General features: G+C 39.5%; 1 protein-coding gene across 8 annotated transcripts in view; it reads left to right on the top strand.

Annotated features, from left to right (window-relative positions):
* The window catches only part of PTPRT (protein tyrosine phosphatase receptor type T), a 451,009-nt gene that overhangs the window by 343,584 nt on the left and 93,485 nt on the right, over nt 1-13,940 (top strand). For all 8 annotated transcript variants that reach the window (XM_069871726.1, XM_069871724.1, XM_069871722.1 and 5 more), the window contains exon 12: nt 12,217-12,490. In XM_069871726.1, coding sequence (XP_069727827.1) covers nt 12,217-12,490 — 274 coding nt within the window. The remainder of the gene's footprint in view (nt 1-12,216; nt 12,491-13,940) is intronic.

Below are 13,940 nucleotides of genomic sequence, written 5' to 3'. Positions count from 1 at the left end.
GGATACGGAGAGTGGGAGAGTGAATGCTTTTATGTAAATCTTTTATGCTGTCCATGTAAACTGTCAGATTAAATTCCAGCAATCAAAAGGTTAATGAAGTCTGAACTTTAAGCCGAGAATCACAAATTGATGGCCATTTTCTCACATCAAGCTGTCAACCAGTAGAAAATACTCATGTTCGCCAGTTTGAAGATTTCTTTTTCCAAGACATTACTTTGCTTCACAGCTCTCGGAGCGAAAATCCCCCTTCCTCGTTATCACAGAATGAAAGGATAATGGCAAACTACATAAAAGAATTTAAAAATTAGAGACTCAGAATTTTGTGAGGTGTAGTGCCCGGCTTCCTTTTGCCTGTGAGAGCTTTTAGATCAAACCTTTTGATGGAATGGACTGCACCTGACCACTGCTGTTTAGGGTCAGAGCAGCCCACAGGAAGGAGCTTGGCTCTTTTTACAGACCACAGAGGTTGATTACTTACCTGATTTAAGCAGCTCCTTATGACACTTAAATTGAGATGATATGAGTCTGTATATAAGTCCCTGGCAGATGTTCACCCCTCAGAAGCAATGCACAAGCTTTATCCTTCCAACAACCCCTCTACAAGGAGCAAGGATGATGAGTTCAGAGGGCAAGTGGGCTCTCTTCTGGTGCGTATGACGAGCAATGTTTACACTAGCAGGTGCCCATCAAAGCTTCTATAATAACAGAAAAACACGATAAAAAGGAAGATGAGTAAGCTCGGCTTTGGTGTTGCAGACTAAGGCATTTCAGGATTTAATTATCCTACAGGTATATAAATTCCGGAAACATGTTAATGCTCCCGTGATTAAAATTATAGAGGGCCTAATTGAAAAAGCATAAACCGAATTGAAGAATTCCTAATTATAGTTTGCTTTGAGGTGTTAATTTCCTCTGTAATGAATGCATAATTTCTTGGAACTAGAAAAGGGGGCTACTGCACCAGTGCGTGGGCTGCAGATGGAATGAAGGGATTATCATAAATGTAGCCAGACAATTTGGAAGAATAAACCTCTCCAGCCATGATGTTGTTCTGCCTCTCTATAATTTCAGTTCTCCTTGCACAGCGCTTTTCCAAGGCAAAAGGCAGAGTTAGGAGGTGGTGAGGTGCTTACTGTGCAGAAGGAAGGGGAAATAGGGCTGGTTTAATTAAAAGTAGTCATGGTGTAAAAGAGGGAGATGAGGGCAAAGGTAGAGCACTCACTATTTTTGGTAGAAGGTCGAACAGCAGAATAGAAGAGGAGGCGATGTTTTACCTTGGTGCCCACTTTTATAGATCCTCAAGTAACTGCAGGAGCTGACGTTGATGCATGTGGAGTGTTTTTCTGACAAAGGGCACATCTTATATTTAATATTTACTCTTGCACCAAAAATATGCTTAGTTTTGAAGGGAGCTTGAGAACTACAGGATTATCAGATACAACCTCCTGATGCTAAATCTGCTCCACTACCACTACAGTGGAGGCAAGAGGTGTTTAGAGGTGATTACAGACCAGCAGTGAATTGATGCAGGGAAGTCCTCGTGCTTGGGACTTTCTATCTTTCCTTTCTCCATCCTCATTTTTCCTTTGTTCTGGGGCAGGAGATGTTGTAATGATAGTATTACTTAAATTCTGGTGTCAGAAACTTTATCACTTTGTGTTTTCTGACTGTTATCTGTCCATAAGGGTCTTGTCTAGTAATGAAGTTTCTGTTGAGGTTAGAAACAGCAGGTTTTCCTTTTCATCTTGTAGTTTTCTTAGCCTTTGAGTTTAAAAAAAACCCTGAACACATGCAAAATAAATAAAAAATGTTTTTTAAGTGCTCTCTCTTAAAAAAACCCAGATTCTTACATTTGAGTTTTCCCTCCGCATTCTAGTAGCTATGGTCATGGAAAAGGAAGAGAAAGCTTTGAAACCCAAGGTAGATTATTTCTGCATCCAAATAGTTTTAATTTCATCAAAGACATTGCAAATACTTAGATTAATTCTGACTAAGAATCTAAGCAAATATACCCATCTGCTTGTCGAAGCCACCACTTTTATGGAAGACATGGAAGAAGATATTGGACTGTCCCAGTGAGGACGTGTTATAGCCTCTCCTTATCCTGCAGAATTCTCAAGATCCATTTTGGCTCTTCTTGTCCTTGAAACTTCCTTCTGGTCTTAAACCAGCGATCACTGAGAGTGACAACAAGACCTCAGTCAGCAATACCTATTTAATACTAAGCAACATGAACAAAAAAGGGGTTGGCTTTTTTGTAGATCAAGCAGATGGCAGGTGTCTCAGGAGGGAATAAACACCTCCAAAGCCACTACCATTAGCTCCTGCTACTGTGAAAGCTGTATCTGTCTGCTTTTATTATCTCTAATCTGCCAGCACAAAATAACATTGAACAGTAGAGATAGGGACAGAGCCCATTCCACAGGGGGGACAGGAGCTATTATGCCTAATCTGTGCTGTGAGCCAGGTCAGGCTTATGGAGATGGCTGAGATAATGGAACACAGAGCTTTGAAATGCCCTCTGGTTCTTTAATATTGTTTTTCTTTATTTAAAAAAAAAATCCAAGAAGATTAAACTGAGAGAATTTAAGGCATTTAAAAGAGTAATAGTAAATGGTCAAGAGTAGGTTGGATGGGGCCTTGAACAGCATGGTCTGATGGGAGGTGATGATCTTTTAGGTCCCTAACATCCCAAACAATTCTATGATTCTGTAATAAATAGATGCAGTAGCAGTGTTCTTGTGGCCTGGGGGTGGAAAGAAGGTAATATTGCAAGTGTGGATAGTATATTTTACTAGACCAAATGATACAGCTGCGAAATTGGGCTTTTAAGCATACTGATCCTTCTTTTTGGTCATTAAGTATTGACTGTCAATACAGTTATCTTTTTGACAGCTACTTAAGTTTTGTGCACATTGCTGCATTCTGTTTGCTGCGCACGGACACCGTGATGATGATTAGACTTGTTCAGAACTACACGGGAATAATTGCATTTTAAGATTTCTTTCAATTGTTGTCCTTCCTTGGAAATACATGGTGATTAATCACTTGTAGAAGAGTAATGGTGAGTGGAAGATTATGAGCTTGGAAGCACTGATTTTAATGTATGTATTTAAATATATATTTATATATAGTTCTGGAATTCCTAACATAAGAAGGATATGGAACTGTTGGAATGGGTCCAGAGGAGGCCTACAATTATGATCTGAGGGCTGGAGCACCTCCAGTATGAGGACAGGCTGAGAGAGTTGGGGTTGTTCAGCCTGCAGAAGAGAAGGCTCAGAGGAGACCTTATAGTGACCTTCCAGCACCTGAAGGGGCTACAAGAAAGCTGGGGAGGGACTGTTCACAAAAGCTTGTAGTGATAGGACTAGGGGCAATGGATATAAACTGGAGAGGGGCAGATTTAGACTAGACGTAAGGAAGAATTTCTTCATTATGAGGGTGGTCAGGCACTGGAACAGGTTTCCCAGGGAAGCTGTGGCTGCCCCATCCCTGGAGGTGTTCCAGACCAGGTTGGTTGGGCCTTGGGCAGCCTGATCCAGTGGGAGGTGTCCCTGCCCATGGCAGGGGGGTTGGAACTGGATGACCTTTAAGGTCCCTTCCAACCCAAACTATTCTATGATTTATGTATAGATACACGTATATGTGCATGTACACAGGTCTTTGGTTCTGCACACAGCTGTTTATTTAAACTGTTGTTATATCTGCTTGTTGGCACAGTGCTGTTACTGGTGTTCATAGAAGTTTGACAAGTTCTTGTGTCTTTTTTTTGGTGCAATTTTAAGAAAGAGACAGTGTCCAGAACACCTCTATCCCAGTGCTGCGTGCTCCTCCTTCATCTCTGTAGGTCATGTCTCCAAAGCAGGATTTTTTTCATTTTGTCTTTTTGAAAGACTTTGTAGGAGTAGCACGTGTTCAGGCTGGAAACTCCAGACATGTTGGGATATATAGGAGGGACATATTGGCTAGTGGGTGGAAGCAGGAATATTGGACCAAAATGTGGGGATTTGTTTACATACAACTGATGCTGTGTGGTACTGGTCAAGTCATTCATTACATTTTCTCTGTACCACTGTTTATACATCTGCAATGGTGGAGTTATTATGTATTGTACCAGAGGTCTCTCAGGGTAGAATCCTTCCCACCTAGATCTGAGGACACATGGCGTTGCATTTGGCAATACATTATCACATCTTTTTACCAAGAAAAACCCCGAACAAACCACAAAATGAAAAAAAAAACAAGCACAAGAAAATGAAAAAAATAAATTGCTACTTTCTAATAGATTTTTCATCTTTTTACTCAGTTGTGGGAATTTTGCGTGATGCTATAGCAGGACTGCAAAGAGATTTCAGACACAATAGTCTAGAGAGCATTTGATATAGGGGTGCTGGCAGCGTGCTCTTCTACAAATACAAGCATTTTGTTTGGTTTGGTTTTTTTAAGCTTGACACAGTGTGCAATTCCTTTAATAGATACCACCTGTCCCCCAGGTAGCTCGTCACATCTGTTAATACTGGCTGGGAAGAATATGGGACCGTATGTCTTTTCAATACAGGGGTCATGCAGTCTTTAAACTTCCATATTTTGCCAGAGCCTATTTCAATCACTATAGAGATTTAATAAAGCTTGAAGTTTCAGTGATAAAAGAATGCCCATGTGAAAACTCTCACTCCAAATAGTTTTATCCAAGTGTGCAATCGCTACCCTTTGTTCCATGAATTTCGGGGTACAACATGCCTTGGTAGTAAATTGAGGCTGCCAAACTGAATGGGAGAGTAGAAGAAGATGTGAAGAGACTCTCTCATCAGCCTTGTTGATTAAATGGATTATATTATTATTGGCTCTATCTCAGCAGGCTTTTTTTTCACAGCAGTGACAGTAATTACTGTCTCTTCTTTCTGTGGCATTTTTACAAATTTGGCTGAATTTGGGTATTTTGTTGGTATTCTTCAACTTCAGTGAATGTAGTAGAAGAGTTGTTTAATTTAAGTGAATGTTAAAAGAACACACAAAAATAACTTCAAATTGAAGGATCTGGTGTGAATAACTTTGCAATATGAGACGCTATTTCCTCAACTAGCGTCACTATTATAAGCTTTATTTTTGTGAATGCCTTGCAGATGCGCACAAGCTGATTTCTTTTAAAGATTATATTGATGACAGAGCAGCCCAATATTCATAAAGGGCTAGTCTTTGAATCTTTGAAATAGCCAAGCGTTTTCCAGATGACATTGCACAACAATCTCTGGTCTTTTCCTATTTTCTGCATTAAAATGCTTATTGAAAGCTAACCTTATCTTCAGCATATTGTATTCTGCATGGAGCTGTTCCAAAGCCTAATGGGAATACTGGCAATCTTTAATTGATTTTAATGGGTTTTGAATCAGTTCTTAAATAGACAGAAAATTACAGAACCGTGCGGTGGGTCCTGTATGTGCATCCTAGGTGCCTGTGAAACTCAGTTCATTATGTTTTGTAGATTAGTTTCAGAGTTTCTGATTGAAGGTGCTGTTGAAGATATTAAGGGTGACATTTTCCAACATGTGAAGCAGGTAAATCATCTCAGGAATATATTGACACCTGTTTGAATCCAGAAAACTTTACGAACTTGGAAAGTGTCTGCAAAGTCAATTCTGAAAGCCTGAATATTTGGTTATAGGTTTGCAAGAGGAGCCTCATGAGGGTATGTTCACCTTCATAGCCAGAGGAAAGTAATGCTGTAAATGTAGTGTATTCTAAGAACAGTGAGGCTCAGGATCGAGCTTTATGGCAGTTATCCACTACTTCTTGTAAATTTTACTGGAATTTATGTTATAGAAGTATTTTTTTTACAGTTTAGTGGGTTTTGGTTAAATTATTTACAAAATCCCTTCTGTTTGAGTTTGTGGGAGGGCTGGACACGCTGTAAGAAGGATCTCCTTTGATGGTTTATATCACAGTTTTTTAGAGTAAGCTCTATAGAGAACTGATAGATTTTTATAGGATATTTGTAGCTCATATCCCTATTATATTTCCTTAAATTTCCCATTATTCTATTTCTTACTCCCTACGTGGCAGAATTCAAGTTTTTATTTACATAACTTTAAGAAAGAGAAAATACAAATGTTGATGCTACTCCTCTGTCTCAGTTTGCATTGCTGAAACCAACTTGGCCATAAAACAAGCATGTGTACCTTCAATAAGTAATCTGAATTCTAGATGTGAATGCCAGGCATTCAAATGTGTTTGATTCACATCAGAGTCAAACCCTCTCCTGTCCCAGTACCCTGGAAGATGATTCTATGCTGTCAGAATGAAGGTGGTGAACTTTCAAGGGTACGCACAAATGTATTTAAATTGGCTCCACCAAATCTAATGGGGCCATAAGTTAAATGGAAAAACAGATGATAAAAAAGTGTTGAGTATCTGAAGCCTGGATTCTGTGCCTTATCCATTAACCTAAAAAAAGTGGACTCTTAAAAAAAGACTGGCTGGTATCAGAACTGCCATGTTTAAATAACATGCAGGGAAAACTGGTCTGGGGATGTATTTCCAGTGAACATTTCCAGTGGACAACCTTGGTGTTTGATGACTGAAGTTCTATCTGATTTCTGTAGTTTGTTAAAGAGCTCTGCAGTGGGAAGCTGGTACTCGATATTTAAGGTTCTGTGTGATATGTGCCAGTAGTATGAACCAGTGTGCCCACAATGCTCTCGTGGTGTTAGAGCATGCTTCTTAAAAGATTTGTGTCGTACATAAGAGAAAAGAAGCTGAATTTGTTGTTGGTGCCTCTAATTATTGTACTTTTGACTCTATTCATATGCACCCCAATACCTTTTATTCACCTTTGTGCAGCATTAACTCTTGTGGACTGGGCAGATAGTATTTGGGTTTGATTCTCGTGTTTTTGGATAGACTTTTCATAAATGCTGCATCTCTTAACTCTACAGAATAGATGCAACAATGGAAATTCAATGTCCAGCTTCATTTTGTCTCCCACATGCTTTCGATCTGAGATCATGCAACCATTAGAAGACGCGAGTATTTTCCCTCCTTATTTAATTTACAGTTTTTATCCTGCATTCTTTGAATTAAAATAACTATTAACAAGGATACTTCTACCCTTTTGTAATACCTTATTTCCTGTAGCCCGTCAAACAGTTATTGTGAAAGTAATGTGTTCGTTTGAGCTAGAAATGAGAAGTTCCACTTCTCTGTAAGGTGAACTGCAAAACCTGCTCACAGTAATCTGCTAAAAAAATACACTGCAAGATCAGGTTGTACTAATTGCCACTTATTTTTGTGCCCTGGGAGAACATATTATTTGAAATAGTATATGGCTGATAATATATTTATGTGTTAAATATTAAAATTAAATGAAAATACATGAAATCTTTATATGATACTGTTAAGAAAATTCAGTGCCAAAATTGGCCTGGTGGGAGTATTAAGCTGCAGAAGCATTGTCTCTTTTAAGTTTTAATGAGTCAGGTGTGGGGATCACTGTAAGGTTACAAAGAAAGCCTATCCCTTTTTATACCATACCGTTATCAGGGGTATAATGAAGTTTTCACCTTGTTGGTAAGTATCATGTGAGGATACCAAAGTACACTGTCCAGATGGTGAATGCTTTAGGGAAAGCTCCAACTCAACTTTTCCCCTCCACATCTTTCATTCATATTTGAATCTGGTCTAAATGCACCACTAGATTTGTGGACATGTGCTTCCTCAGTCAGTCCATCTTCAAATTGTGCTGCAAGCACCACAGAAGGAACTCAAGAGCAGGGGAAGAACTCTAACTGCGTTCAGGGAGATCTCGATCATGCAGAAATGGACTGTGATTTGGAATGTCGATTTTACACACTTGGGCTTCTACACCAAGTAGAGAACACATCATTTAAAAGATTACCTCGTAGATGATGATAAGAGGACATTTTCTTTCTCTGCAGACAACATTCATGCTATGGTGACCATTATGGCTAGTTTTATCAGTAATTTAGAATGGAGCTGTCAAAAACTTTAAAAAGCTTCTGTTGAAATACTATGGATTTATCTGTCTAAAACCTGGGAAATTTATCGGACAACCCAGTTTTGGCTCCCTTTTCTAATAAGAGTGTACAGCTGTGAAACAGGGCAGTCAGTTCCCCAGCCTTCTAAGAAGCCAGACATTGGGTTAGTAGCTCAGGTTTGAGAATCCCTAGAGAGCTCTCAGAAGAGCAGAGCTTATGGATCTTTGGAAGCTAGACCTTTCCTTTCCTTTACAGGTACAACAGTGTTCCTTGGTTGCAATGACATGTCTTGGAGCAGCTTAGTGCTAGGAGCACAAGACCCCTGCTTCTACTGCCCTGCAGCATGTGCATGTGTGGATTTGATTGCAGTGTTGGCAAATGTTGCTAACCATTAAAAATTGAAACGTAGTAGTTATTTTTACTGTATCATCTTTCAGTTTAGTGGTACTGAAGTTGCTATATAGTGTTGGGAGTTTTAATGCTCTACTTTTGTTGTCTCTTTTAACATAATTTCTATGTATGACACTGAAAGTTTCTTTTATCCAGCTGGGTGTTTTCAACTGATGTATTGATTCCTGCTATGAAAGTAGTGTTAGCTGGTGCTGACGGGAAGCATCGACTTTGAAGTTTGAGAGGAGAGCCGCAGGAGATCCATGTTACTGCCTACCTGGTAGCTAGAATAAGAGCTATTAGAATAGTTTGGATATCTTCTCCTTAATTTCCATTGTCCACTTTTTCCCCCTTTTCTCTACTGCTCCTTTTTGGAAAATTACTCCTCCTTTCCCTTGGCTGGAATCAGGCTTCTGTGTCTTACAAGTGGCAAATTGTTGACCCTGCTTAGCACCAACCCGGTGTTGTGTCTGCAGCTGAAGCGCTTTTGCAGGCCAAAAGGGCAGATGTTCTTCACCGAGCTTATTTTGAGTTAGCACCTGACTGCAGTCTTAGGGTCATAATGTGTCATGGAAAGTTACTGTCTTCTTAGCAAAGCTGAATAACTTTTACCCTTTTGAGAATTGTTGGAGTAATGCAGATGGTTTGACCAAACTTTAGGTTGGGTAGTTGCGTGTCTGCTACTTACAGGTCTGCTAGGAATTTCATTTGGATGTAGCATCATTGGCTTTTCCTCCAATGGAAAGGCAAACAGTTACAAGTGCATCTTAATGCTGTAGTGGGCGTGGAAGGACTTGATATACCTTGCAGCACTTTAATGGTTGTTGCACAGAAGCTGATCTCTGAAAATGTCCTAAAGAGAATCAGAAAAATTCTGCTTCTAGGTAAATGCAAAATGTGGAAATGAACATAACCTGAAAAGCAAAGATGTGGCAGAAAAGAAGAAAAAAAGAAAATGAGACTGTACCCATCTGTGTATCAGCTAGGCATGAACTGTGAATCCTGCACTTCTGAAAGGGCCAGACAGGTCAGAATACCAGGATCAAACTGTCAGAAAGTGAGACCTATAGTAATCATTTGATAAGGGAACAATCTCTCAGAGTGATAATTTTCAGTCCAGAGTCCCCTTTGAAATCAGCCACACTCTTGGACGTTTGACCACTTCCTTTTAGAGCGGACACTTGACTGCTAGCAAATAACTGAAACTCAGAGAAAAGAGTGAGGCTGAGGGATGATGGTCACCATGTCAAGCACATGAAGCACATAGAAAAGAATCTGCTGTATCAGTCGATATGAGCTTTGGCATAAAGGAAAAAATTGCCAAGGAAGCAGTCAGTCCCTCATCCTAAGTTTTACCAGAACAGGTTTTTTAGGCAGCAGGAACAATGACAGCAGCACTAGCTCAGATACTTTTTTCATAGAAAAGGAGATAGTATTCAAGTAGGTGATGAATGGGATTTTAACTTGAATACAAATAGGATGTCTGTTACATTTCAGCTGAATGCTCATGAATGTACCATTGTGCTTCCAGAGATGCCTCAATTTATTTCAAGAGAATAAACATTAAAAGTAAAATTTCAGGTCATTAAAAGGGTGAGTTATCCTTGTGAAAGGAAGAACTGTGTTAATGGATAAGTAGGAAAGGTAAAATGTGAAAGAATACAGGAAAAAGATTGCCTGTTATTAGATTCTATATGTATCAAAACCCTTGCTTATGATAAAAAATGGTGCCAGTCCAGATAGAGCGGATATAACCATTACAGAAGAAACTGAGAACGTCTTCAAAGGTAAATAAGTTCTCTGATTTGGGATAGAGTTCAGTTATCTGTCAATTTGTGTCCCTGGGAGCTCCTTCTTCTTCCAAGACAGAAAAGGGTATAGATTTATTGCTTGCAAGTAGGATCACCAAGAGAACAAGGGTCATCTTTTGGATACTGTAGGGTGAGGGAGGAAGGAAGAGGGAGCCCTTAGCCTGTGTGTAGGCTGCAAGGAGATCTCTATAAGTTTATGCATATATATTTATTCATATCCATAAAGGAAATATTTTCTATAACCAGAAAAGACAAGCATTTGGGATTGGATAAAACAGAAACGAAGGACTTTTTGAGTTAGAATGCATGTGGTAAATGACTGTAAAAATTTCAGCTACTGTTTTGCATATTACTAGGAAAGTCTGCCTTTTTGTTTGTCAGTATTGTAGATTATTATTGCCAGAGAGAAGGGTCAGATTGTTAGCAAACTGTGTCCAAAGTGGCATGCTAAAAGTTGTATTGTTAAAATGAGGGTAGATTAAGCAGGGTTTTGCTTACAACTCCCACTATATCCTCAATGATAATACGTAAAGTATTTTTGAAACTGGAAAATAAAAACCGGAGAAAGTCTAAAATATTTTATTAAAGCCCCTAGTGAACTGTAGGATTGAGGAAAGTTTTCCAAAATGGTGATGGGATGCCCTTAAAGGCTGTAATCCATATGTCTGGTGCTCCTGCTGCACTGGGAAAAGTTAGAAGTGCCCTACGTAAGGAAAACTTCAGTACGAAGGAGTTCATAAATTGGTTGCACTTGTAAAGATTAATTGTTTTTATGCCTAGCAGTGGGCCCCAAATGATTTCCAAGTGATTCACTGACCGCCTCATTGTTAGCACTGAGTGTGCCAGGTACCCACAGACCTGCAATAACAGTGAATTTAAAAGCACGAGCTACGGTTTGTTTTACTTCTGCATGTTGAAGTTGCCAGGACTTCGCTTCCCACAGAAGCATTGATGAGCTATTGCTATGCTAGAATTTCTTCAGACCAATCTTTCTGCTACAATGAGCCTGTGAACTCTGGGGGAATGATACACTGCTGGCTGTTTCCAATCTTTTAATCGATCTCCCCTGTCTAACTAGACAAAAGACCAGTCTCACACAGACAGGTGAGGGCAGCACATGTGAATATACTGACAAAAAGTAAAATGACTGCAGCAGTATCTTTCTTTGTCAAACGGGTGAGCAGTGTTAAACCACCTGCCTCGGCTGTAGCAACATTGAACTTAAGGGCTTTGTTAACTGCCTGAGAGGGAAAAAAAGAAAGCAGAGTGCATTTGAATGCCTTGCAATCTCTTTGAGCCTGAAATAGTGAGCTAGAAATAACAAGATTACTATTACATATCATAAAGACCAAAAGCTTAGCAGGAATTGAAAAGGATTAACATATCATAGAGCTGGAAAGAATATGAAGAGTTGTTGTTGCTTTCTGAAACAAAGTGAATTGGGAGAGCTATAAAGCCACCTGCCCAGTATATAAACCAGCCTTCTGGTGATAGAAGGTAGCGGGAGACTTGCCATCAGGAATTAATATTAAAGAACTCAACTCTCCAGGATTCTTGAACCCTGAAACAGTTTCAAAACAGGTCTGACAACTTTGCCACCTGCTACTGCTCTACTCTACCACAACTGCTGTTTATCCCAAGCAGATAATTAATGTTTCAACTTTGTGACTGAAGAAAAAAGTATCTGCTTTCTAATATTCAGTACATTAAAAAATACATTTTAGACAGGATATTTGCTTGGTTAATCTTTTTCCCAAGGTGTGACATGATTGAAATCTCCTGCAATTCTCACCTAAGTACACCTTGATTAGCTCAACTAAATCAACAGGGCAAGTGATTGGCATCTTGCCCTCACAGTAACTAACATTAAGTGGTCACTGTTACTAGTGTGCCAAGAATTGTGGTTGCTGTGATACCCTATCAGTGCTTTTCTTCCATTGCCTTTTCCTTTTACTTTTGGAAACATTCTTGAGATTTAAGGCTCTGGGAGCTCTAATCTTACCTTTTTCTCTCCCTCCTAGTGTCTATCAACTTGTAGTCAAGGAAGAGAAGCTGCAGAAAGCAAGGAGAGCTGCAGACATCATTGAATGCTTCTCTGTCCCAGTGAGCTACAAGAACGCTTCCAGTCTTGACTCGCCACACTACTTTGCAGCTGAGCTGAAACCCATCAACCTGCCCGTCACGCAGCCATTCACAGTGGGTGACAACAAAACCTACAATGGCTATTGGAATGCTCCTCTCTCTCCTCTGAAAAGTTACAGCATATACTTCCAGGCTCTTAGCAAAGCAAATGGAGTAAGTCCAGAAAAAATTAAAGTTGGCTCTGTACACATGGCCACCTCTGTCTGTCCTCATCTCCTTCCTTCCTTCCCATTGGATGCCTGTTTAAATCCTTATTATTACCCTCTTAGAATAATGTGATGAAAATTAAGCATGCCACTACTTGTCCTTCAATCAAGTCTCCCTCTGATGCCTAGATCCAATAAGAAACTTGTTGGGGAGCCAGACCATGTAAAGGCAAATGTTGACTTGTGATTTACAAAAGTATTTGCTTAGAATTTGGCGTTTGGGATTTTTTTTTGTTTCTTTGTTTGTTTTTTTACATATTCATGCATGTCAGAGTAGGGGCTGTTGTGCTTTTAAAAGACATAACTTCCTCATCCTGACAGTCCTCAGTTCATAGTGCTTGTGATTTTGGAGGAGATGTTATGAGATCAGGACTACCAAAAAGCTATGAATTTGGATTATCTTGTAGCTTGCATTTGGTCACATCATAACTGTGAGTTTCAGATTAAGTAAGTTGTACTGCAGGGAAGACTATGTGCATTTATTTCTTACTCCGTTTGAGTACACTGGACTGTATTTTTACATATACTTAATCTGTGATATGAAGTTGAAAGTGGAGACAGCACAGGAAACATAGTCTGCCCTGTTCTTGGACACAAATGACCCAACAGAGCCTGCCAGAGGAAAAGTGAAGGCCTCTCTTCCCTCTTCTGTTTCAGCCTAAAACAGTATGTGAACTTTTCTTTTCAATTTTCCTGTTTCACATCTGTTCAAGCTAGGAGTGTACAGGCCAGACCCATTCTAAACAGTCATTCACCTTCCTCCCCTTTGACTTCCCTAATAGTTTTTGTATCACATAATACGATACAATTTGATGCTCTGGCCTCATGCAAAGTCTTAGACCATTAAGGTGGCATCAAGAAGTTGAGTAGCCAAGTGGGTTGTTAGCACATTCACCAGTGCTTTCATGAATCTGACTTTAATGTAGGTAAATTCTCTGAGGCATCACCTCTAAAAGAGCAAAATTAAAAAAATCAAAGGTGTAAGCTTTGGTCTCCACTTGGGATAGCATCTTCTACACCCAAAATGCAGGCACACATCGTGGAGGACTGTTTATCATTCAACAGGCTGGCGAAGCTATGACTGTTTGCAACATATCTTAGTATTTTCCTACCTTCATTTGTCACCATTCTCCTGCAGGGTTTCTGCTATGTGTCTGGCAAGCACAAATCTCTTCAATACTGTGCTCTTTTTCACCTTGGTTTCCATTCTAGTCAATATAGTTTCCTTCCAGCACTACTCAATTAATTCATTCTTGGATTCGCCTTTATAAATGAAATTGTGAAATATATGTATATGTGTCTCTGTGTCTAGTTAGTTCCCCCTTGTGTGACAGCTAATTGCTAGTGAATAGATCGCCAGGGAAGAAAAAACTTTATTTGCTTAAGTACAATATAAT

Source organism: Phaenicophaeus curvirostris, chromosome 18, assembly GCF_032191515.1.
Source record: "Phaenicophaeus curvirostris isolate KB17595 chromosome 18, BPBGC_Pcur_1.0, whole genome shotgun sequence".
In the NCBI taxonomy this organism is placed as follows: Eukaryota; Metazoa; Chordata; class Aves; order Cuculiformes; family Cuculidae; genus Phaenicophaeus; species Phaenicophaeus curvirostris.
The sequence above is the reverse complement of the archived record's forward strand: the minus strand, read 5'-3'. Positions and strand labels throughout refer to the sequence as shown.